The sequence below is a fragment of the Geospiza fortis genome, unplaced genomic scaffold (assembly GCF_000277835.1).
Source record: "Geospiza fortis unplaced genomic scaffold, GeoFor_1.0 scaffold246, whole genome shotgun sequence".
Lineage (NCBI taxonomy): Eukaryota > Metazoa > Chordata > Aves > Passeriformes > Thraupidae > Geospiza > Geospiza fortis.
In genome coordinates, this window is record NW_005054476.1 from 1,250,426 (window position 1) to 1,277,522 (window position 27,097).

Below are 27,097 nucleotides of genomic sequence, written 5' to 3' on the forward strand. Positions count from 1 at the left end.
GATGTGTCTCCTGTCATTCTTTCACTCAAAATCTTGAGAGAACTCTGTCCCTATTTTAAGAGTCTTCATAAATGAAAAGAAAGAGTATTCATTTGACGGCAACACTGAAGAACTAATTTCCTGTTGTAAAAGATTTCTAATTAGTCTAGAGAACGTTGCAAGCACTGTTACAAACAAAAAGATATTTACACTACACACATGGATATTTGCTCCCATTCAATCAAAGATCTATCTCTTGAGGCATAGGAAAACTTCTTGAAACTTTGAAGAAGTAGGTTATGAAACTCAAACCATCACGCTGCAGAAGTATGACGGAAAAAATTGTACAGGCTTTCTTCAAGTTAACTTGTAAGAGTAATTTACACAAAATTGATTTCTAAATCCAAGCTATGTCACTTTATTTTATGCTTTTTTTAAAATGAAGAACCCTTTGCATGACAATGCACATTGAAGCACTGCATAGAGATGCCTATATAGCAGTAGTCAAGATGACATGTTCATAGTACACCAGATATTATGGGTAATGGCACGTAGGGTTGTTCACTTAACTGCATTTTACCATATCTTTGCATTCATGTGAAGTGTAACAGCTTGTTAAATTCGAGGTAAGCACTACAGTGACACAGTTAAATTGTTTCTGGAGTTCATGGGGTCTGAAACCCACAGATGTCTTTTCAATTTTACTATGCACACGAACTAGTTGCAGAATTCTTCTAAACATACTGCAAGCCATATACACTGTCTCTAAGAGTATCCATGAACAAGTCAACTGAAATTTTAAGAGGACTGTCTGAAAATAATATGAGCTGTAATTCTTGATACTTACTTAGTAAGATGCCGACATAATACCTCTTTACAAATTGGCTGTTCAGCCAAAGTCAGCCAAAATTCACATGCCTCCAGAGCCACATTTTCATCTTGATCCTGCGTCCTCTGAAGCATGTACTACACAATATAAAAATAAATTACTTGTATAAAATAGAATATTTATGTTCAAACTTTTTCATTAGCAGCTCAAAGAGCACCTCAACAATGTAAAATAACATGCTTTATCCTGGTTATAGTCAACATACCCGAAAAAGTGACAGCTTCAATGTGTAAACTTTAGCAGTTTCAGCACTAGTGCTAGATTTTTAACATAATCTTTGCACTTAGGGTCATGCAATGCCTGGCTGAGATCCCGGGCATTTTGGGATAATTGATTTAATGAAGAATAAACAACTGCCATATGCGCTGCCTGTCAAACACAATGTCAATTTGCAATTATATAAGAATAATGTTTTGCAATCTCAGTCTTAAAAGGAAACAAAGAGATAGCAAGCGCAAAAGCAACACACTTGTTCTGATGAATGCTTTTTATTTATTATTTCTGCAATGTCAAACAGGCGAATCTGCAGAACATCTAGGAAATGAGACTCACCTCAACTATACTAATCATATGAGGAAGCAGGCGATCCATTCGAACTTCTAGCAACATTACCAGAGCACGACAAACATTTTTGCGTACTTCAGGCTCCTCATCACCAGCCAGTGCAAAAAGATTCTGTTAGAAAGTAGTAACAGTTGAAAAACCTCAATTTATCATGTTAAACTTTATTAGAATTTACATGACAGGCTGACAAAAGGAGATAGATGTATCTCTGTACTTGGTCCAATGCACACTTTAGAATACTATTTTAGTTTTTAAAGATATATGGGTTAGCAAATTAACTCTTCAGTCTCTCAGTGTGTATTTTTATACATAAATATGACACTGTGTATTAACACTGGCACAAGAACAGTACTTCCGGACTATATTTGGTCCTAATATAAATTGTGTCAGCACATAAGAGGGGCAAATAAAATACTCTAGAGAACCCAGAAACTTCTCATCCAAGTTCAGTAACACTATTCAGACACACAGACAGGCCCAGTGACGCGCACTTCTCAGGACAGGTATGGGACAGACTGCTGCCATTACTTTTGCACCTTTACACAACAAGAGCTTTCCCTGCTTAGGAAAAGGAAACATCTTTTGAAATGCACCTACTTCTTTTGCTTACATTGTGGTTAGCTCTGACCACAAGCATACAGAGTGAACTTCAATCCATGCGGGCTCAGCTAAGAATGGGCAATAAGAAATGGACAGTTTAGGGGTAGAGGTGGTTGTAAAACGTAGTTCAAACCTCTTGATAAATTAGATAGGTAATTTGGCTTAAACCTCCAACCAAGGATATACACCCACCTCAATAAAAGAATCTATGTGCAACATAAGAGCTTGAGTTCTGCTGATGATAAATTGATTGACACATGCCACTGCATGAGACCTACAACAGAAACAGTTAAAATATATATGTTTCATGAGTTAGAACATTTTGTAACATGTACTCAGGCATCAAAAGCATAAACCAAATATCTTCAAAGGCAAGAGAGAACAAATCTATGCATCTGTAGCATTACCAAGAAAAATTACTACACTACATTTTAAATACTGCCTTACACTCTGATATACCTAATAAATATTTAAAAATAAAGTATTCAGTAAATAGGCTAGGATGACTACAGCTGGCATATTTTTTCTGAACAGTATATATGTTCTTTTTGAGCATTTTAAGACTGTGATCTTCTCACATAATAATAATTCCATACAAATCAATATGGCGGTATTTTAGCTTGACCTTCTTTGTTGTTAAGTATGCAGCTGTCTTTGCAATATGTTTACAATTTACTGAGACCAGAATGTGTTTATAATATAGATGTAGCTTAGAAAAAAACATACTTGCAGTTGGATACATATTAAAACAGTTGTGGATGAAACATTTTAAGAAATTAAGCACTCTTCTTCCATTCCATTTCATGCAAAGCCATTACTTACAGGTCCTTTTCATTCTCAGACACAAAAGTCAAATTCTCAAGGCAGAGGCATAAGGCAAAACTACCTGTAGAACCCTTTGTAGACTCATTACAGTATTTTTACTACTGTAACTTCAAATTTCTGTTCTGTTTAGACATTTCTTGGAAGACTGTGTCATGAAATATTGTTCAAAAACTGTCTTTTAATAGATTTTAAGTACTGTACTGACATTACTAGTCCTTTTTGCACCTCAGCATTACATACTGAAACTAGGCTGTGGGCAGGCAGGTAGCCTTTAAACTTGAAACTGGTTTAAGTGTTAAAGCCATGAACATAGCAACACAGGAAAAAGTGAAAGACTGTACAGTGTGGTAAGGAAAAAAGCATGTTTTTCTGCCTCTCTCCCAGCTCCAGATAGTTATTAAGTTTATCTTGCCACAAAACCAAGTTCACATCTTGTTTCATAATGTCTTTACTGAGTATCTTTTATAGATGACTTTCTAAACGGTATTAGAATCCTATCATTAGTCCTGGTCCTCACTATCTACTACTCTTGGCAATAAAGAATTGCCATCTTAAAGCTGTCAAATATAATTTCAAAGAGAAGATACAACACATTTCACAGAATTACAAAGAATCATAGAATGGTTGAGGTTGGAAAGCACCCCTGAAAGTCATCGGTTCAACGCCTGTGCTCAAGCAGGGCCGTGTACAGCCAGTCACCCATGACCATGTCCAGCTGGCTATTGAGTATCTCCAAGCATGGAGACTCCACCACCTCTCTGGGTAACCTTTGCCAGTGACTGGTCATCCTCCCATTAAAAAAGCTGCTCTCTGATATTCAGAAGGAACATTCTGAGTTTCTGTTTGTGGCCACTGCCTCTAGTTCTGCCATTGAGCACCAATGGAAAGAGCCTGTGCCTTTTTTTTTCTCATTCTCTTCAAGTATTTACATATGTTGGTGTGTCCCAACTCTCTTGGCCCTTACTGATATGGTCCTTTGCTGGAGCCTTTCCAGTATATTCATGTGTCTCTTGCACTGAACAGTCCAGAACTGGACACAGTACTTCAGGTGTGTTCTCACCTGGAAGAATAAGGTAAGGATCACCTCCCTTAAACCAGCTGGCAATACTCGAGCCCAGGATACCATTAGCCTTCCTTGTGGCAGGGGCACTCCGTTGGCTCTATTCAGGGTAAAAGCTTTTTGTTCTTTGTAATGAATACTAGCAGTAACAATTTAATTCTGGAATTTTTCTTTTCTACTATTACTTTGGAGAGATTAATATGGTTTTAGAGTGAAGGGATGATGAATCCATTTGATTTGATTCAGCTGGAAGTTCAGTTAAATGCAGAGTTTTTTCTTCTGTCAGAATCAGAAACTTTTGTCAGCAAAAGAATTTTCACTCTTCCATTGCTGAAGCAAAAGGAATGTAAAATTGTTATTTCTAATCAGAATAGTAAGTTCTAAGCACAGCACTGAATTTTTTGTAATAATATGCAAAAACTTAAAAGAAGCTATTTGATTTTCAGAATCATTTACTGATTGTATGAAGAGGTGAGATTCTTGTATTAACTATGAAGATAAACTTCATAGTTTAAGTTTAGTTTATTCAAAGATAAAATGAAAATTACTGATGGACGGAATCTCTGCAGGATCATTTAAAATAGCTAAGCAGGTTTTAAATAGATCTACAAAATAGCAGCCTTGCTGCTAAATGTAAAAGAATTTTAATAGGTAACTGTAAGTACAACTCATAAACCTACCGTATTTTTGGGCTGCTGTGCTTGAAGAACTGCAAGAACTTAGGTATCATGATATTGAGTGGCCGGTCCAACACATCACTATCTAAAATTTCAGCAGAATCTTCACATATCTTCTGAAGAGCACCAAAAGCGCCCTGTTTAAAAATGAATAAACAAATAAGTATCTTCTTTCGCATTCTGAAGAAAACAAAATTTAAGACTTCATATAGAATGGGTAATTTCAGCACAACACAGTACATGTAGCTAATTTACAGTGTAAATGCAGATAAATAATTAATGATTAAATTGAAATATTCTTAAAGGCATTTTATTTAAACCAGCATCTGAGCATCTGTCAGCTCTCAAGCTAGCAGAGTCAGCAATGACTAAGTGATAATTTTATTTTGATTTGATGCTTATCTATCCAAATATATTTCAAAGAACACTTAAAAGCTAATTTTTATTTGAGAAGTAAGTAGGATGAGCAGAAGTATCCATATTAATTGCATATATAATTGTACTTCCTTTCATGATTCACTACGGGACAAAAGAGAGATATGGTCAATTTGAGTTTAATTTTCAAATGTGGGGTTTTTTTCCAGAGAGAAAAAAGTACAAAACCCTACAAAACAATGTGGCATCTTGGATCATTAGTTGTCTCTGAAGTTCACTTTATGCTACATGTTTCACACTTTCATGGAGACATTATTAAGTAATTCAAATGCTGTGATCACAATCTTAATTATTTTACATCAGACATAGTCTTATATTTTTTGTTAGTTTAAAACTGTTATTTACTTATTTCCCTTCATACAGACTAAACAAAACAGTTCATTTCACCTTGATATAGCAATTGATCACTCTTCCAGGTTAAGTTACAAAAAGAATGAACAGTACTTTTATGTAAGACAAAATTCAACACCAGCTCGATGATGCTAATGGTGCCTAAAAGATTAGGCATCACAGAGCAGTAATTTCAGTAGACTTCAGAGCTGAGATATGATGATTATCCATCTGCAATCTTATTCCATTTTTATGCACAGAAAATCAATTTGTTGGAATGAACAGTAAGAACATGGACCACATTTAGAAGAAACAGTATCAAATCTGAGCCAGTGCTCTGTAAGGAGAAGACATGGACATGTATAAATACATACAAACATACACGCAATACGTATACGTAGTGTCCCCAGAGAGAGAAAAAAATAATGACATTCAGATGGATCCTCTTCTGTTTTCTATAAATCTCCTTACCTCACAGGTATTGTAATCTTCAGAATCCAACAGGCTGCAAAGCTTTGGCAAGAGTTCAGGCCAATTCTGTAACTCCCCTTTTGAGGCAATGGTTGTTATCAGAATGCCTAAAAGAAACAGAAGAATGGAGAAAATGAGATCTCACATGCTTTCACTTCTTTCATATACATTTTTCATATTTTTCTCCTCTCAATATCTGAAGAGCTAAGAAAGTTATGGTTTTGTTAAGGACTGGCATGCTTAAAAAGAGGAAGTATATTTAATTGCAAATGTTATTTGAAGAGCTTTGAACAGCAAAGGTGGGTTGCTCCTTCCTGCTGCTATGAAGGGCTCAAGTGTTAGAAATCAAGCAACAAGTAACCTCACTTAAGGAAACTGTAATTTATAACATTTATATATCTGTATAATTTATACCACAGCAGGGCAGTTTTGGCTCTAAATTTACTAAACACTGTGCAACTCTGGACCTTTAATAAATACAGAGTTTCCATCCCAAGTCACTTCGTTTTTTACTATGATATGAAAGCATGAATGTGGGAATTTGTCATTCAATAAACTTACAACCTAGTGATAAATTACATGTTTACAACTTTACTGTATTCATGTAAAACATTAAGGACACAGTCTAAGACCAAGATACCTACTAAGAGCTTAAACAGTATGGTAGGTCATCCAGTTAGGAGTTGTAAGAGCCAGCAGAGGTCTGACACACAGGTCAGCCCAAAGAATCACTAATTGTGTTTGCAGCCATATAGAAATCCTGGGAAAAACTAATTAGGTGACAGGGACAGAGAAAGTTGCTTATAAACTAGGACTGAATTTGTATGAGTCCCTTTTGCCTCAATGCAAAATGTAACAGCAAGCACAATCCTTAATGCTACTGGCAGTTACTTCTAATAAGTATAAACACAGAAGAACTCAACACTACTACAACTAGTAATCTCCCAAGCAAAAAGTGATGGAAGAATTTTCCCAAGCTTTTTCCTTGAGCTACTCACAATATATCATTTTTCTTTGGAATAAAATACAAAAATTCTGGTTAAATACAAAAGAATAAAGGACAATATTACAGAGCAAAGGACATCCTGGACAGGACACACAGTAACTAATAAATATTTCACGTTATTCCTTTGATGCAATATGCTGGATCTTTTCAAGGTCCCAGAACTGGTTTCAGAGGATGAAATGGTCTGGCCAGCAATTCAGGCCATACATGCCATTATAAACTTTCTGTACAGATGGTGCTTTGCCTCTGTAACTCCTGAAGCTGATTTCTGAACTTGTTAACTTCTAAAAACTGAACTTCATAATGAAATTCCCCCTTAAAGGGCAATCGTTATCTTTCAACTCTCCAGTTCCTCCACTACTTTAAAATACTTAAACTCTTTTCCCTCCTTGCTTTCAATTGGGAATTATGCTAAGGTCCTGCCCAGACTAGAGTCCCTAGAAAGCTTTAAGAACAGTTGCAGACACTTATCTTAAGAGATGTATTTATATCCTGGTGGATTTGTGGGTCCTCAACAAAGGCAGATTGAATCTGTATTTCAAAATTAGCACATGGGGTTTTAAAATCTATATGACTGGCTAACAGCACAGAGAAGATACACTGTGTTACTCATTTGGGGATTAGAATAAGGACAAGCTAAGTAAGGATAAAACAATGCGCAGCTATCATTTGGCCTCAAGTCATGTGCTCATTCTCCTCAGCAAGGTGACTTCTGAAGATGGGATTAACCAGCTTGCCTCCATCTGGGCCAAAAAGCACCCTCAGTCTGATTAGCACTAGATGCTAGAGACCACAAAGGAGAGTGAATACTGCATTAAATCTTCTCTGATGCCATTTTGAACGTCTTGCTCTCAGAATCCCTGAGATACTATTTGCAATTGACTCATTAAATTGATAGCGCTTGAACTGAAAAACATGTGCTCAGGAGAAAGAGCAGCTCTAATCTCCACATGCCAACTCATGCTAAGAAGGCTGTCTAGCTAGACAGTAACCTCTTTACACTTCACTAGTATCCAGAATCCAGTGGGTATTAGACCAAGCTCAGATAGCTACAAGGATCCAGCAATTTAAACAGAAAGGTGCCAAACACATGCGAAACTTATGCAAGCATGCAGCTCATCAGCTGTTACTCATCTTCAGAGTTCATATATGCCTAATAATCCTTGCAAAGATCACTTAAAACTGAACAATAATTAAGCTACTAATCCACAAGCACCTCCCATCAGGAAAAATTAAAGACTAACTGCTTGAAAACAAACAACCCCTAACTCCCTCAAAAAAATACCCCATAGACCATCACCAAACAACCCTAAGATAGCAAAACAAATGGAGCTGGAATACGTTCCTTAGCTAGTTCTATTGTACTCCACTGAGAACTTCCACGAACAAAGAAGTAAGCATGACTTCTACAACCTGAAATTCAAAGAGTACCTGCCACTCAAAGACTTATTTCTACTCTCATTAGGAACACTGATCATTAATAGAATTCATAGTAAAGCAGCTTCACAACTGGCAAGACAGCAGAAAATTACTTAAAGAAATGAGTAATTTCCTCTAGTCTTTAGTCCGTAACCTGAATGCCTGGAGAAGGAATCCTATAGAAAAAGCAAATGATTCTAAATAGTAACCGATAGATTATTTTAAAAGATGAGTCATCTGAGAAAAGCTGAATTTCTTCATGAACTGACACCCATACCCATTTCAGTATTCAAATACATACTTTATGTTTTTCTAGTTTTTGATTAGACCAGGAAAATTACGATAACATTGAAGGAAATCATACTATCAAAGAACAGACAGAAAAGCAACTTCACCTTGAACTAAGTAAAAAAAATACAAATATACATATTTTATGAAAGATGTGTATCAAGACAAGGTATTTACAAAATCAAAAATTCATGTAACAAATAAAACTTCTCACTGGAACTAAATAATCTTTAAGATCTCTTCTGAGATCATTTCAAGATTTTATGATACTATGAAGTTCTGTACACCACACCTACCTACTGTTTTCTGACAGAAGCTCTTTAAGTGAATGCCTTATGCATGGTATGATGATCCCCTGAGGGGATGTGCATATGTGTGCATATAGGGGGTGGGGTGCAGAAAATCAGCTAACAGAAGCATTTCATTGATGCAATCAGAGCACTGCAATAGCTTTTAAGTCAGGCCTTTACCATGTTTCTGCTTTTAGGTGTATAAGCTGCCAGCAAGCTCAATTTAGGAAGATTCAAATCTTAGATTTCAAGAAATATGAACAGAATTGCTACATCACTTCTAAGATAACAGGAATCTAAAGTATGACATCTTTATATTCACAATAAAGAAAAATTTCACTGAAACATGGTGAGGCTGTGACAATTATGAGAAACAAAAAATTTTACTGATTTAGTAACTCTTTGTGTCCCTACTACAGCTTTCACCCATATCAGAAACATTTTCAGTATGCAGAGGACAGCATTAAGAACAAACTTACCTACAGTAGCTCTAATTAAGGGGGAGGAATCACCAATGTTGTTCAAACATTCACTTTTAATGAAGTCAGTTACTCCATTTGGAAAGTTGTGAAAATGTGCTTTTACATTATTCTTCAAGATAAGACCACTCAAGGAACGTGTTGGCTCATCTGCAACAGAAAGTAATTACAGTCAATTTTCAGTCAGCTCACAGAAATAAGACATATTTTCAGAAAATGCCACAAGATCAAAGCTTATATATAGATATTAATCTTCATTTCCTTATCTCTCCTTCCAGCTACACCCATCATTTCACCTAGCAAACCTTTTCGGGTTCAGAGTACACAAATTAATCACCAACCATATAAAGTTCAACATGGGTAAGTGCCAGCTGCAGATGGGGCAACCTTGAATGCACAGACAGACTGGGAAATGAGATGCTGGAAAGCAGTGCCACAGAGAGGGACCAGTGGGTCCTGGTCGATGGCAAGTTGAACATGGTCAGCAGTGTCCTGGCAGCCAAGGGGCATCAGGCACAGCATGGCCAGCCGGGCAAGGGAAGGGGTTGGTCTGCTGTGCTCTGCACTGGGGCAGCCTCACCTCGAGTGGCGGGGGCAGCTCTGGGTGCCACAATAGCCTCATGTAAGGCTAGAGAGCATCCAAAGGAGCACCATGAGGATGCTGAAGGGCCTTGAGGCGTAGCCCTACAAGGAGCAGCTGAGGTCACCTGGTCTGTTCAGCCTGGAGGACACTGAGGGGAGACCTCATTGCAGCCTACATCTTCTTCTGGTGAGGGGAAGAGGATGGACAGGCACTGATCTCTTCTCTGTGGTGACCAGTGACAGAACTCAAGGGAATGGTCTGAATTTGTGTCAAGGGAGGTTTAGGTTGGATATCAGGAAAAGGTTCTTCAACCAGAGGGTGGTTGGGCACTGGTAGAGGCTCCCAAGGGAAGTGGTCACGGCACCAAGCCTGACAGAGTTCAAGAAGCATTTGGACAATGCTCTCAGGCACATGGTGTGATTCTGCACATGGGTGTCCTGTGAAGGCCAGGAACTGGACTTGGTGGTCCTTGTTGGTCCCTTCCAACTCAACATATTGCGTGATTCTGTGATACATTATTTCTGTTTATACAAAGTTAGAATATTGGATTACAAACTTTACATATTAAGAGAAAGTTTTGAATAGACATACAAGCAAGGAAGAGATATGAAGCCATGCAATACAAGAAACTCTCTTAAAGGTGTTTGTCAGCCAAAGACATTCAGACATTCTGATTATACTGACAGGCTTGCTGCAATACTCTTTCTGTAAGGAACTGGTCACAAACCCAGTTTTGCCACAGGAGGATATGGAAATGATGTAGTGACTGTGCAGTAAAACCTCCACCCCTATTCCCACATGAATATAGTGTTCAATTTTTCTAAGAACTAAGGGACTTCAATCCCTTTAGAATTACCAAATTCTGATATATTAAATTAATAATTAGAGGAAGTAGGAAAAAAATCTTTAGACAATGTTAACAGGAAAGTGTTACACAGTATGAGCTAAAAAACAAATGCAACCAGAACTGGCCAGAATTGAGTAAGAATTTAAGTTCAGGCAACAGTTTCAGTTCTGTTTACTGAGCTTTCTCTAAGATACTGGGCCAAGTAGAGGAATGGAAAAGGAATGGTCTAGATTTTCCATTTCTAGTGGAGTAGATTCATGTTTCATTCTTAACCAAGGACATGAGTAACTTGGTATTACATCTGACATATGCTGAAAGTGAAAGATCTGAATGTTCTATATAGAAGGGGTTAGTTTACAACATAAACAAATTTAAATTTAGTTTACAGCAACCCTAATAAGACTGGAAGCTAATATTAATCAGCATTTTAGCCACTTGTTGAATTTTTGCTACGAAGTCCTGATTTGGACAAAATAAGGAATTCCTTTGTGCCAAGCACTAGTCCACACAGGGATCTATTCCAGCCCTTCAAAACTATTATTAACCTAACAGAAATAAGCAAAAAAGATATACAACCTTCAAATATAAAGTATTTTCAAACTAAAGCTACTGCGTCACAACACCAAGACTCTCACAACACTGTGATGTCTGACTGACAGCTGACAGACACTGGACACTTTATGCTTTTCAGAAGATAGGGGATTGTTTGGCTGATCAGAAATTAAAATTCACTTTTATCAACTGATTTTGAGTGCCAAAACCAGAGTACCTTCATAGATTTTTTAATCTTGTCTTTTATGTACATATTTCAGTTTTAAAGAAGCATTAGTTAGAATGCTCTGGAACTACAAAGGTATTGATATAGAAACAAGCACATCCTTTAGAATTCAATAACTTTATAAAGTAGGAAGCCATCCAATGAATATATATTTGAGACAATTCTACAACTTTACCTACACTATATGATTTAAATACCAACTTCTAAACAACCTAAAAAATAAAACTCACTTCACTTGCACAGCACTACATTTGCCAGCACCTCCTCTGGGAGAACGAGGGGAAAAGAGGGTTTATTATTTTAAATAAAAAACTAAAGATTGTATGAGTGGACAAACTTCTCTCAACCTTACAACTTAGTTGTGAGCCATCACAAGTATTACTATAGTTACCTGGCAAGTCAAATCAAGTAATTTTGAGATAGTCTTCAAATTAAAAGTAAAATCCTCACATCAATTCTTGCACCAATAAAGTATGTCAAACTCTGATTGCTTTACATAACTGTCATCCACTGGCAGGTACACACATCTTTAAGAAATTCAGTCACTCATAAATTGTGACGATGATTTAAAATTGTGCCTGGGGAGAAAAGAAGTCAAAGGAGTCCTCCTTTAATTTCCATGTTTTGAAACTTTTGCAAACCACAAAAAACTATTATCATTAACAGCCACAGACACCATACACAGTATTTACTGTAACTCCTTATCATCCAGCACTATCTTCTTGGTGTGAAAGAAATCAGTGAGAACCAAAGTCTGATTAGAATACAGTAGGTTAGTCACTATTGGGATATATTGTAGAATGAAAATATTAAGCACTGCATTACGAAAAACATTAATCCATTAGAATGCCTGGCTACAGCTACAAAAGGGACAAAGCCACAGCTTCAATTTAATCAAGCAGAGATACACACATTATTAAAATACTTTTGTCAAAAGCACACGGATTAGTCAACCAGTTTAGATAAAAATAAAGATCACATGCAGGTGAAACTTCAGGACCATTTTTTCTCTTCACGAACTATTCTATGGTATGCAGAAGTATGAAATATCTTTAATCCATTCTTTTAGCCAAGACAAGAGAAAAACTATTCTTTATAGGAAGTGATTATCCCACATATCTGCAACAAAGATTCCATGGGATTCATAATGGAAGTGGTATCTCTGACAAATGAACAAGAAATAACAAAATTAGAAAGAGAAGAAAAATTTTTAAAAAAGGCAAAACTTTTGATAAGGTTTTGATAAGTATCAAAGATTTGAGAGCTGACAAGCAGAAATCACACAGGACTTTGTGCTAAACAAACACCAACCACTTGAGACAGCAAAGCAGTCCAGAATCTGATATCCAAGCATTAAAATAAAGAAAGATACAACACTGCATCTTAAAGTCTTAGTTTAAGAAAAAAATTCAGATATGACTGGACAAGGTTATTTATGGAATACAGGCTGTTCAACAACTTAACAGCTACACTGTCAGAAGATAGTAATATAGGTCTGGATGGAATTCTTGCTGTAACACCAAAATTATAGGCATATGGCTTAAGAGCTGAGCAAGACACCCCTCGGTCTTCATAGATTTTGTGATCAGTTCTGTCAGCCATATGCTTCTCCCATCAAAAAAGCTCACAGACTTGTCTCCTTTTGTCTCAGTCAACTTGGAAGTACAGAGTTGACAAGAACATATAGTACAAGAAAAAGAATGAATGTGAAGCAGACCTCTGGCATTTAGTATCATCTTTGGTTCCAAATCAGTTCATCAGTTGAAGATTCCTCTCCCACATTGCCTCACTTTAAAATAAAACCACATAACAATTATCATTTGTTTCTCAGTAAATTTTCAATTCTGTTTTAAGATTCTCATACTAGCTCCAAATTTTACTAACAGACAGAGCAAATGGATGCACAGCCACATTACACAAATTATTTTAGGGTTACCGCAGTGCTTTTAAGAAACAAAGTGTGTCCTCAAACAGCCACATTTCCTCTACCAAGGGTTTGTACAACAAAGGTTGCGTATGTGGAAGCAAGAAGCTTTTTGTAGCCCACCTGCAAGCCCAGGTAAGCACATGCTTCACCATGCCTTTTAGAATCATAGAACTATCTGGGTTGAGAGGTACCTTAAAAAGGTTATCTTATCCAACATCCTCACCATGGGCAAGAACACCTTCAATTAAATCAGGCTGCTCATGGCATCATCCAAGCTCACTTGGAATGTTTAAAGGGATGAGGCACTCACTACTTTCTAGGCAAACTGTTCCAGTGTTCTACCACCCACACTGTAAAAAACTTCTTCCATAAACGTAATCTAAACCATCCCTCTTTCTTAAAATCATTACACCTTGTCCTATCACAACAGGACTGGCTTAGAAATTTGTCCCTGTCTTCCCTATAGGCCTTCTTTCTGATATTGAAAAGCTGCACTAACATCTCCTCAAAGCCTTACTTTTTACATGCTGGATCACATCAGCTCTCTCAGCCTTTCCTTATTGTATAGGTGTTCCAACCCCCTGATGGTCTTTGCGGTCCTCCTCTAGACCCGTTCCCTGTCTTTCCCGTGCTGTGCCCCTACTTCCACTGTCTGTGCATTTCCTTCCTGCCCTTTAGTTTGACAAGCAGGTCAAACTTGCTAGGATTGCTAAAAAAACTGAGTGACTGGGATGAGAACATTTTTCCATTCACAAGCTGTGACATAATGATTACAATCATGGCTAATATTTTGCGCTGATATCTTGTGATATTGGCAACATTAGATGTGAGGGTGAGACTTTTTCTAAGGCAGAACTGTCTGTCTGTCAATCTCCATCTTAAAGCTGTAAAGCCTTTTTCAGAAATAAGCTGTCATTCTGTGTTTTAACTATCAATATGGATTTACTATATACATATACAAAATGTGTATTGACAATGACTAGTGTCACAGTTGCACACGAAAATTTCTGATGTATTAATAAGACCGACTTAAAAGAGATAAAACCCAAAAAATAAGAATCCCACCAGAACTGTGTAATATGGGAAGCAGAAAATGAACAATTTCTTTTGTCCTAATATATAAGAATACAGCACAAAAACAGCTTCACAAGCTTCCTAGCAGAAAAAGAATCCTGCTTTTTTTTTGATACTGGACTATTCCTTGAGTGCAACACTTCTGACATAAATAATTATGGTTACTATCACATCAGGATGGTATTTCAAGGCATTCAGTAATGTCAACATATAAATGACCTTGAAATGTGGTGACTAGACTGAAGTTAATCAGTGCTCTCCATTGACTTATGCGAGTCATGGAAAATAATTTAACTCAATTGCCTAAGCTTAGGAATGTCTGTAAGAGACTAAAACAAAGCTGGAAATGTTCTGCTGATACTGACTTTTGCATATTAATTGAATAGTAAGTTATGCTTCTTAAGATGATGGTGTAAGTAAAATTGAACTGTGGACAATATGGGAGAAGTATTGAACTGCTTACCAAAAATAAACTTGTTGGTTATTACATTTGAGTCTATGTGGCAACGTTTTGGTAGCAGAGTGGGACCTGCAGAAGTGACTTCTCTGAAAAGCTTCAAGAAGTCCCCCAAGTTCAACGGAACAAGTGCCAAATGGCTCCAAGATGGACCTGGCTGCTGGCCAAGGCTGAGCGCGTCAGCGATGGTGGGAAAACAGCAGAGGAGGAGGCGGCCACCTCCTCACTCTCAAGACGGGACTTGAGGAAATGGCATGAATCTGAGTCGGGCAAGGTTTAGGTTAGATATCAGGAAAAGGATTTTCACCAATAGGGTGGCTGAGCGCTGGAAGAGGCTCCCCAGGGAAGTGGTCACAGCATCAAGCATGACAGAGTTCAAAAAGCATTTCGGTAACAGTTTCAGGCACACCGTGCGACTCTTGGGGTGTCCTGTGCAGAGCTAGCTAGACTCTATTATCCTGACAAGTCCATTCTAATTCAGCATAGTCTATGATTCTCTGATTTAAGAAAGGAAAAAAATTACTATGCATGAACAATTGTAGCCAGAGAAGAGAGAAGTATGAGAATATGTAAGAGAAACAGCCTGCAGATATTAAGGTAACTGAAGGAGAGGCAGGAGATGCAGCCCATGGAGGTTCATGATGGAGGAGATATCCACCTGCAGCCAATGCAGGATCCCACACTAGAGCAGATGGATGTCCGAAGGAGGCTGTGACCCTGTGGGAAGCCTGCACTGGAGCAGTCTGCTCCTGAAGGACTGCACTCTGTGAAAGAGATCCACACTGGAGCAGTTTGGCAAGAACTGCAACCTGTTGAAAGGACTCATGTTGTAAAAGCTTGTGGCAGATTTTCTTCTGTGGCAGGGAACCTCTCACTGGAACATGAGGAAAGTATGAGGAGTGCTCCCCCTGAGGAGGAATGAGTGGCAAGAGAGAACATGTGGTGAACTAATAACAGCCCCCATTTCCTGTTCCCCTGCATCACTGGGGGAGAGGAGACAGAAAAAAGTGGGAGTAAAGTTAGGCCCTGGTGGAAACAAGGTGGTTTTAAGATTTGGCTTTATTTGTCAAAACCCTAATCTGATTTGACTGGTCACAGAGAAAATTATTTCCCCCAGTCTGTGACAGTAATCAGCGAATTATCTCTCCCTGCCCTCATCTCAATCCAGGGACTTTTGTTATATTCTCTCTCCCATGTCCAGATGAGATGGGGAAATATAGAGCAGCTTTGGCAGGGATCTGGCATCCAGCCAGGTCAACCCACTACAATTAGTTTTGGAAGGTTTTTGTATTCTAACTAATAATTACCACATGTCAATCAAAATGCCAAATTCTGTACACCTCTACAGACTTGCAAAACAAAAAAAAAAGATTAAAGAACTAATCTTCTGGTTTCACTTCTACTTTCAGCTTCTCTATCAATAATCTCCATAACCTGGTTGTCCCAGCACTTTTCTCCTCTCACGAAGTCTCATGTTGTCTCCTGATTCAGCAGCCAAACCACTCCCAGAATTCTATCAACAGCAGAATAATCATTATTAAGAAATTGGCATTTAACATGATTAGAACATGATTCACTGCAAGGTCCCAAACTATACAACAAATGCAAGACAGTGCTGTAGTTTAAGAACATTACATTCAAAAGTAATGTCATGTCTCTGGCATTTACTTTTTGAGGGTGAGGAGGAAGATGACAACATGGACTTCTGTGCTTAGTCAAGTGCACAGGAAAAGGAAACTATGACATTCCCAATGGAACTTGCTTAGACAGCACCTGGCAGTGAATGAATACAGATTTAGAGTCATTAATCTAACTGAAGAAATTGCCTTGTCAGATGAGTAGAGGTTTTGGCACTCTCTGAATATATCAAAGGTGAATCTTTAAAATATGTGATAATCTGTTATTTGAATAGCTGTTGGTACACAATGATTACCTGAATGAGTAAACTAAGACTGTGTTATCAAAAAGAGTAACTCAGAACCTATTCAAACTGCTGAGTATTGGGAAACACAAAATACAGGATACAACATTGGTGTTGTACAGGGTGCTGCACAGTGGAAATTTTGATTAGTTTTCCTTCTGTCTATATCCTATAGGTATAGTTTAACAGAAAGTTGTGTGGTAGCATACAAGCGTAAATGTTCTAAGGCCAGACTGCTTTGTTTCTCTGATACCCTTACCAGCCAGTAAAGCTTCTTCCCCTAATGAAAGGACTTAATGAAAGGAAAACCTTCTCCTGTTTATTTACTAAGTCTGTACTCAGTGTGCTTCCATTTTTTTTTCTTCTTCCCTTCATTCTGGCTGATGTTTCTGAATATTATCATCAGACATTTAATTAGAAATATTAGGTTACACTCTGGTTAACATCAGAACATAGGTTTGGCACAACTGGAGGTGCTCTTCCTAAGCAGCTGTGTATCTAGCTAAAATAGGAAAATACACTTCCAAACATTTAACATTTTATTATTGTTATGATTTTAGGACCTTAGATTTTTTTTAACTTTGCTTCTTACCAGGAAGGTTAAGAATACCAGTGAAAATGAGACTTAGCTGAGATGCTTTGCTGGGTGACCATGCTGCTCTTCTGAGCAGTTATAAATCCATCTTTAGTCTCTTTAGTTTTCAGTTTCCACCTATGATTTCATCAGTCTTCTTTCTTTACAGAGGAATGAACACGTGGAAAACTGGGAGCTATTATCATTTTGTAAAGTTCAAAGCTCCTGACACTTACAGCTTGCCAGTCATAATTTTCTCTGATCAGTAGTGTATCTACTGATTCAGAAAAAAACATCCATCACTTGAAGTTATGTGAATGCTTTTTCCTTGGAGATATCAAACTAAAAATTTGTCCTGTTGAATCTGCACTTGTTTGAAGTGCCAAGTGTGTGACACTTTAGATGAAGCAGACAACTACTACAGGGCAAAGCAGTTATCAAGCCCCTACAGACTGGGGGATTGAGTGCTCCCTTAGCAGATTTGCAGATGACAAAGCTGAGCAGTGCAGCTGAACAGCACAAAACAGAAGAAAGGGATGCCATTCAGAGGGACCTGGACAAGCTTGAGAAATGAGTCCATGAGAATCTCCTGAGGCTCAACAAGTCCAAGGGGAGGTGCTGCCCCTAGATCAGGGCAATCCCAGATGAGTACAGACTGGGAGAAGAAACCAGTAAGAGCGCAGGACTAGAGGATGAAAAGTTGGACGTGAGACAACAATGTGTGCTTACAGCCCATAAAGCTAACCACATCCTGGGCTGCAACTAAAGCAGTGTGGCCAGTAGGGTGAGGGAGGGGATTCTGCCCCTCTGTCCTGGCGAGTCCCCTCCTTCAGTGCTGCATCCAGCTCTGTTGTCTCCAGCAGGAAGGACAACAAGTTGTTGGAGCAAGTCCAGAGGAGGGCCCCAAAGATGATCAGAAGGCTGGAACAACTCTCTTGCGAAGACAGCCTGAGACCTGGGGGTGTAAAGCCTGGAGAAGAGAACACTTTGGGGAGACCTCAATTGCTGCCTCTCAGCAGAGAGAGTGACTGTATTCACTGATAGACAGTGGTAAAACAAGGGAGAAGTTTTTAAACTAAAAGAGGAGAGATTTAGATTAGATGTTAGGAAGAAATTCTTTACTCAGTGGGCGATGAGGCAAAAGAACAGGCTGCCCAGAGAAGCAGTGGATGCCTCATCCCTGAAATTTTTCAAGGGTTAGATAGGGCCCTGAGTAATCTGATATAGTGGGTGGCATCCCTGCCCATGGCAGGGGAGTTGTAATTAATCTTTACTGTCCCTTTCAACTAAAACTACTGTATCATTCTTTGATGATTATGTAGCTCTGTCATGGCACAGTTGCTCCTGAATGCCTGTTGAAAGCAGAAGGCCTGAGCTTCATGGGGGTTCTAAAGAATGTGTACTATGTTATTACAGAAGGAGAAGCAAGGAGTTTAAAATGTTTGCAAAAGCCGTAGAAATGCTTATCCTATTACTGGTATTAGCATGAAACTGTGGTGTCAAGATGTACCCCTTCCATGGACAGTAAAGATATGCAATTCTGGAGCTGGTAAAACATACTGTGGGTACTATTATTTGTAGCATTAGAAGTATTTTGGTTTCTTTCTTCCAGGTTTCACTCTCTTGTGACATTAGAGGAAAGATGTTTAACTTGTACATGAACACTGGTAATGGGCACTCCTTTACTAAAACAGATTTGGTGTTATAAAATGATTCGCTATCCAACTGCATCTGGCCCAGCACTGCAAGGTAATATACATGCTGAAAAGCTTTATCATCCCAATGCTTAACAGTAAGTATGCTTTCTAAAAACCTAGAAAGAGGTGGTGATATTGCTTCCAAAGAGCCTAAATCAGACACCAGCATACAGCCTTCCAAATAGGAGGCATCTCTGAACTGCATTGAATCAAACATTGCTTGGTGTTGGTTTGAACAGAATCCGTTTAGAAACACCGGCAACACTTTGGTTTTCTTCAGGAAAACACGCCATAGGAATGCTTGATACTGGCATTTTAAGTACACTTAGATTTGATGTAAAAAATCAGCCAAACATCACTGAGTATGAGAGTTTACTTTTTAAAATAGCATATAAAGGAATACTCATTGCAGCCGGTAAAGAAACATTAAGGAAAGGTTTGAAACAGCTGATTACATACCTCCATCTTACACCTAAAGATTTATTTTAAGGCAAAAACAGATCTTATCCAAGACTACTTGAACTTCAGACAACAACATAGTAATTCTTTCCTTCTATGGTCTTCTGGAACAAGGAAAGAATTAACAATGAAGATTTCATATTCTTGATTCTGGATGTTCGAAGTAAGGAGCTCCAGGAAAGTGTTCCTGAAGCACTGAATCACATAAGATATCCACAATCAAATTCAGTTTCTTTCAAAACTCGAAATACATAATCTGTTAGGAGAAGACTTTACTTAAACCTGCACTACAAAATCCCTAAAGAAGCACAGAAAGGAATAATTAGTGAGCACATTGGGGAAAGCCATGGAATTTTTACTAACCTTACAAAACTAATTATCTGATAGTACGTATACTAAGTAAGTCCACCAATGATACTAAAGTGGGAGGAGCTGCTGACTTCTTCAAAGGTGGAAAGGCCCTGCAGAGAGACCTCAATAAACTGGAGGGCTGGACAATCACCAACTGTACAAAGTTCTAATGAGCGCTGGATTCTGCAGCTGCAGATGGGGCAGCCGTAGATGTGCAGGCAGACTGGGAAATGAGATGCTGGAAAGCAGTGCCACAGCCTTTCTGTGGTTCTAGCTGATGGCAAGTTGAACATGGTCAGCAGTGTCCTGGCAGCCAGGAGGGCCACCCGTGTCCTTGGGGGGCATCAAGCACAGCATCATCAGGCACAGCATTGTTGTCCTGCTGTGCTCTGCACTGGGGCAGCCTCACCTCGAGTGGCGGGGGCAGCTCTGGGTGCCACAATAGCCTCATGTAAGGCTAGAGAGCGTCCAAAGGAGCTCCATGAGGATGCTGAAGGGCCTTGGGGGGGAGCCCTATGAGGAGCAGCTGAGGTCACCTGGTCTGTTCAGCCTGGAGGACACTGAGGGGAGACCTCATTGCAGCCTACATCTTCTTCTGGTGAGGGGAAGAGGATGGGCAGGCACTGATCTCTTCTCTGTGGTGACCAGTGACAGAACTCAAGGGAATGGTCTGAATTTGTGTCAAGGGAGGTTTAGGTTGGATATCAGGAAAAGGTTCTTCAACCAGAGGGTGGCTGGGCACTGGTAGAGGCTCCCGAGGAAGTGGTCACAGCACCAAGCATGACAGAGTTCAAGAAGCATTTGGACAATGCTCTCAGGTGCATGGTGTGATTCTTGGAGTGTCCTCTTCAGAGCCAGCAGCTGGTTCCCTTAAGATATTTAGGCAACTCAACTATTATATTTATGCACTCATTAGCAGAAGTTAGTCTTTTCGTAATTCTTCATGTATCTGAACTTCAGAGTATACTTTGCTGCTGTTAAGTAGGACACTATATAGAGTATGCAGCATTTTAAACTGTAAAGGCAGAGTAATCTGACTTGATTTCTGAATGGTAATGCAATCAGTTCCACTGCTTGACAATTATTTTTGTATATTTAATAGTGATTTGTAGGGTGGCTGTACTGGAGGGAAGTGGTAGGGGAGCTTCTGTTTTAATTTACCAATTAGAACTCCTGAATCACTTTTTTGGATTAATCCTTCTCAAAGGTATCTTCTTGAAATGGGTAACTGGCAAATTTACATGTAATCTCACACCACAGTCTTTTTCTTCCTCAGCCTCAATTATCTTTCAATACCAACATGGCAAGAAAGATCCTAATGGAATGGATTAATGAAAACTGCTCTCTGGATCAAGTTTAAATTTCAAGACTCAGCAGAAAACATTCACATCAAACTCACATGAACATTTCAGATTTCAGTAATATCTGATAAAAAGCCGTTTTGAATTATATGTGCAAAACTGGATTAATTATTAGTGTCATGATTACCCGAACATAAATTACGTTCTGTAAAAAGCTTTGTTGAAACAAAAACTAGGAGGAGGGAGGGGAGAGAGTAGGGTGGGGACAGGACCTGTCTCCATGGTAATGCTCCAGATCAAAGTACTCTGAGTGACCAGATCATCACATGAACAAGACCAAGAACTGCAGAGATCATGTTCTTCCATCTTCAACTGGTATATGAAAATCTGAAGTATTTTGGAAATAAGCCAAAAGACCATCCTTAAAGCCCGTGACAAAAACAGCACTAAAGCAGTGTTCTCAGTTTCAGCTCATTCACCTTCAGAGTAAAAGATCATTTTAAGGACTCTGATCCTTGACTGCAATAGCCTTACACCACTGACTGTGACCAATCAAACCACACAGATAACACTCTGCGGAGAATAAATAGTAGAGTTCCCAGGTTTGGATGGGGTGAAAAGTCAGTCACTAAAGCACCTTCACAAGATCACAGTTGTGTAACTGCAACAGAATAGACAACTGCAGTTTTACAAGCCAGCAGAAATTATCAGGACCATGATGCATTTCTCTCTCTATTTTCCCATTAGCGTAAGTACCTGCTGAGAGCCCAACAAACAAGGGGGGGAGGTGAATGAAGAACTTTATAGAAATAATGCAGAACTAACCATGTTCCATCAAATAACAATGGACATCTTTTCACAGTTTAGTGCAAGCCACATCCATCTCCCATTCCCAAAGTTCAGAATATTGTCTGAAATAAAAGTGTGGTGTAATTCTGGACTGAAACTAAGCAGAAAACACCAGGAAACTGATGTAGTTGCCCTACAACAGGACAATGCAAAATAAGAAGGATGCTATTTCTGCCTAGAGTAAAAGGAGAAAGAAATATCTTACAAATCTTGATTTATAAAAGGCATAAACAAAGCAAGTTTTCATATAGGCAACTTTGGAAATTTCATCATTGCAGTCAGCAAGGTCTGAAACAAACTCAGTACTTCTGTTTGCAGCATGAATTGTCCATATTATGACATCTAGAGGTTCTGACCTGCCTCAGGCTTCATATATCTTGAAGAACTACCTCAACACACCTTAGGCAGAGACTAGAACAGGCCCTCAGCAAGACAGCAAAGAGGCTGAAATTAGGAAAATACATTCTCATACTTTCCTTCAAAGAAACATACCTGGACTAGGGATGCAATAATGCAAACAAGGAAAGGGGGATATAGGTGCATGACTTGAATCAAAGAAGGGAAGTTGCAGTTAAATGAAAAAAGCAACAAGCAGAACTGATGCTTCCATGTCTCACTGGACTGTTTCAGTCAAACACACAAAACCCAGAAAATTATCTGAGAAGCAACATGCACACAACACTGCAGAAAACAAATTATTAACAGAATACGGAAGACTAGAGGATTCTGAGCTCACCTCAGAGGACATTGGAAGAACACAACCACAAACCCAACACTAAGGACAGGGCAGTATTACTACATTATCTGTGAGGTTTTTTACCTTCCAGTCCAAGAAGGAACAACTAGACTCACAGTGCCTACATGTAATATCTTCAATTATAGATAAATTAACAAAACAATTCTTTTTTTCATTCAGACTACTTTTCAGTTAATCCGGACTCCATCTTACGTACCTAAGGAAGATCTCTAAGCACCATACTTCGTGGGAACTACACTCTAGAGATCTATATCTTAAATTTTAATGGCTTGGGATCTTATTTTATTTCATCACCCTGCCTACTGTCTAACTGAATGCTGTTTCCTTAACAAGTTTTATACTGTGATATTTTTAACACTGGGGTTCATTCAGATTCCCAACTCTATCTTTAGAAATGCACATTAATTTTAAAATAATCAAAACAAACAAACCCTCAACAAAAACTAAAAAGCCCCAAAGAAACTAAAAACCAAACAAAACCCCCCACAAACAACCAAAACCAAACCAAACAAACCCCAAAAAACTATCAACCAAACCCAAAAAAACAAGAAGAAAAAATGAAGTACTTAAACCTTGGGCTATATGCTGTAGCAGCAAAGTACACCACGTATTTTCACTGATGAAATCGCAGCAGGACATTCCTGCTTCCACGAAGACCCAAGCTTAATAAGGTTTGACAGGGCCCAGAAAAATTTAAAAACAAAACCAAGAAAACCCCTATTTACATGTAGGATTATCACAATAGGTCTTAAACCAGTAAGTCATAAGCATTCAGAAAAAAAAGTCTGATGGAACTATAACTAGAGGAAAAGAAGGTAACAGTTTTTTTTCAACTGAATAGTAACAGCACTAAAACAAAGCAAATTTCCTACACATAAGGTTTACCTTAGTATCTTAAAGGCAGGGCTCGGTGAAAGCCCTTTGTAAATGAAGGGTTGCAGAAGTTTGCTTGCAAAGTTAATTGTCCACAGAGGTGTAAGACTCAGGTCAAAGACAAATCAATCTTCACTGCAGTAGAATGATACCATTCACTGCAGTAGAATGATACTATTTAACACACATTTCAACTAACCAAATGACAGAATTCCCACATTCAGGAGCTGTCACCTAAATGTATCCTTATGCACTATTTTCTCAGCAGAAGTTTCAACAGTAGCAAAAAATTGAACCAAATCTCAGTTCCATCCGCTACCAAGCCAAGCTTTTTCTCGTGGACTATGAAAACACCTTAATTTTTATTGAAAAAGCTGTCAAATATGTTATAAGCCAATTTTCATTGTTCCTTCTGCTGGAATAGTATGGACACAATAAAAACAAACTTCTAACACTATGAATATCCATGCTTTGGTCTGTGGCCAGGCTGTAGAGACAGACAACCAACAGAACTGCTTCAGGAGGGAAGAAAACGGAATCCTTTCTCAGTCTTACTGAAGTCAGCTATCTACTGGGATGAGTCCATCCAAGTACTGCAGCTGCTGACCAGCAGTTCTAACAGTCTCATTACCTTACTTGAGCATGAGGGAAGGTGAAGGGCTTTTGGCTGGATTCAAAGCAAATCAAATCAACATTCTCCTGCTATTCTTCATTAGTCCTACTTAAGCAAGGTGACAGAATTCAAACATTTAGAATTTTGCAAACACCATGAAAAATACCAACCAGACTTGGTTATGGTACCTTCAAATGTTGCAAATTTCCAGAAATAGAGATACAAAGGTAAAAAATAGTTGCTTAGGACAAAAGGTTATGACCCTAAAAATGTCATGATGCTGGACAAGAGCATCACCGGAGTAACAGATGTTCTTCAACAGTCTCACAATATACCTGATGTATTTGTGAGAGATATCAGTGCAATCTGATCCAAAACACTGCTCCCTGGAAGTCAACTTGCTACTTCTTCCCAGCTTGCTTGGCCCCTCAACCTGCTGCAACCTGCTGTTTTCCCCTCAGATGAAACAGCTTTACACTCCATAACAGCTCCTACTCTTTATCAAATTCTACAGAGGTCAATGTGATTAAACATAAGGAAGGGAAAAGATGACAACTGAATAACCAAAATAGTTCTGTTAGGAAGGTAGATTTTGACACACCACTAAACACCAAACATTTATGACAATCTAGAACCTCAGGCTCAAATGGTGAATGAAGAAAGAGAAATCAGGAAGTCGTATGTCAGAAAACAAATTCATAGAAAAAAAAAAGTGAAACATCCTTCTTATCACATCCTTTGTACAGATTCCATGTCCCACTACTGGAACTGCTCTGCTTTAAATTTTTCTGGTAATGGTATAAAGGACATGGTATCTACACTGGCACCTTATTCAAAGATACCATATCCTGGCTGACTCAAATCTTGAAAATGTTCTCAGACTTAAGAGACTTTACAGATTACTAGGTGACTTCCTACACAGAACACACAAAAGCACTTAGATATACTCTAACCTTGAAACAGGAAAATATACTTTCATACTCCTCTCTGTTTTCCTCCTCCTGAAGCAAGTTGATACAACCAAAACAGTACTTAAAATGTAGACAAATATTCTTGACAATTCTTTGAACATTACAGGGCCACACATAAGTAAAATCTAATTCAAAGGGAACACGCAACCATTCACAAACAAAGATGTGAAACATCAAGGGGCAGAAAAAGCACTAGCAGCAGAACCCTAAAGGAAAAAAACCTAGAAAACTACCCAAACAACCAAACACAATTACAAACACATGTAAAGAAACAGATGTGCTAAAGCAGATCTTGAAACAAATTTTCCTTTCTCAAGCAAAGACACTTCAAAACAATAGCTGCAGTCCACTGAGAAGACAACCTTTCACATTCCCTGAACACAAAGTAATTGGCTGAATTTACCAACTGGTAAAGGCTATACACTATGCCATATACAGTCTGTACTGTAATGTCCATAACCATAGAACGACATGATTGATGTCTAACTGTATTTTACTACAATTAAATCTTCAGAATCACAATTATGACAGACATCTTTGGACAACTCTAAATATGTAGTCTTCAAGTATTCAGCAGTCTCCTTACTACAGTGATAATTATCATAACTGAACTTAGCAGTATGTTTTACAATGTATATAGTCATGATTCACCACAGTTATTCCACAGCTTTACTGCAGTCCAACAGAGGTATGATGCTCTAACATTCTCAGAAGATTTCACAGGCCATTTAGAATGGATTCCATTCTAAGGCTGATACTGCAAGTACTAATAAGGTATCAGATTTTTTTTCCCCACAAAGACCACTGAGTGCACTGAATTCTACATGACTGCGGACAGGTCAACCAACCAGGAAGCTGACTAGAGCCAGTTCTTTTTTTCTTTGAAGCAAAACAATAAATTTATTTTTAAAGGCCAAAATATTAAAATAGAAGTCACTATCTCAAGAACTTACCTTCAGACTTCAACTTTGTAAGAACAAAAATCAGGTAGTTGTTGAAATCTGGATACTGATTAAGTTGTTCTAGTTTCTGAAGATAAAAACTGTTAAGGAAAGTTGAATCTTTACATACAATATTTATAGCTTTCTGGATACAAAGATTGTTATATTTGTTATGTACTACTACATCAATTCAATCAGCTGTGACTGTATGCTCATGACATACAGAGCATGAACAACCTGAAAACAGTTCCTGTAATTTTCTCACTGAAGCTATAGCTTTTAGTTATGGGGAAGTCTAAAAAATAATCCATGGGCAGACATAAAAACTAACAGATCCTTAAAGATATCTGTAAAGCCGTATCACTGGAACAGGCAGCTGAACATTACCAACAACTGTGCAGTCAAATGGATCAAAATGTAACAGAAAGGAGAAGAAAGAACAAAAAGAGCAGTATTTAAGAGAAACTTAATGAGAAAACACTTAATTGGTCTACGAAATTAAGACTAGTTCTTGGACCAATTTTCTTAGCAACTTCACCCACTTAACTTTTCCTTTTTCATTCCATGAAACATACCATAAATTAAATTGAAAAATATCTGAAACCATACTAATTTATAACTTTACTAACAAAGGGTTTTAGCTAATGTATACTTCCCACTTCATTGTATTTGACACCTGAACACCCAAGTGTGCTAAAACAGCATCATAAAGAAACAGCACTGCAAAATAAAGGCACAACTTTTTTGATTTTTCTACAAAAAATCATGGAGTAAGTACTTTAAATTTGAAACCATTAATCACAACCCCGCTT

At 38.2% G+C, this 27,097-nt stretch overlaps 1 protein-coding gene across 1 annotated transcript in view; it reads right to left on the reverse strand.

The window, feature by feature from the left end:
- TNPO1 (transportin 1) overlaps positions 1-26,370 on the reverse strand; it is a 49,466-nt gene extending 23,096 nt beyond the window's left edge. The window contains exons 1-7 of the mRNA XM_031062993.1: positions 26,298-26,370; positions 9,313-9,462; positions 5,831-5,937; positions 4,598-4,731; positions 2,225-2,306; positions 1,421-1,543; positions 827-945 (exon numbers count right to left, since the gene is read on the reverse strand). Coding sequence (XP_030918853.1) covers positions 827-945; positions 1,421-1,543; positions 2,225-2,306; positions 4,598-4,647 — 374 coding nt within the window. The 5' untranslated portion in view covers positions 4,648-4,731; positions 5,831-5,937; positions 9,313-9,462; positions 26,298-26,370. The remainder of the gene's footprint in view (positions 1-826; positions 946-1,420; positions 1,544-2,224; positions 2,307-4,597; positions 4,732-5,830; positions 5,938-9,312; positions 9,463-26,297) is intronic.
- Positions 26,371-27,097: the final 727 nt, after the last annotated feature.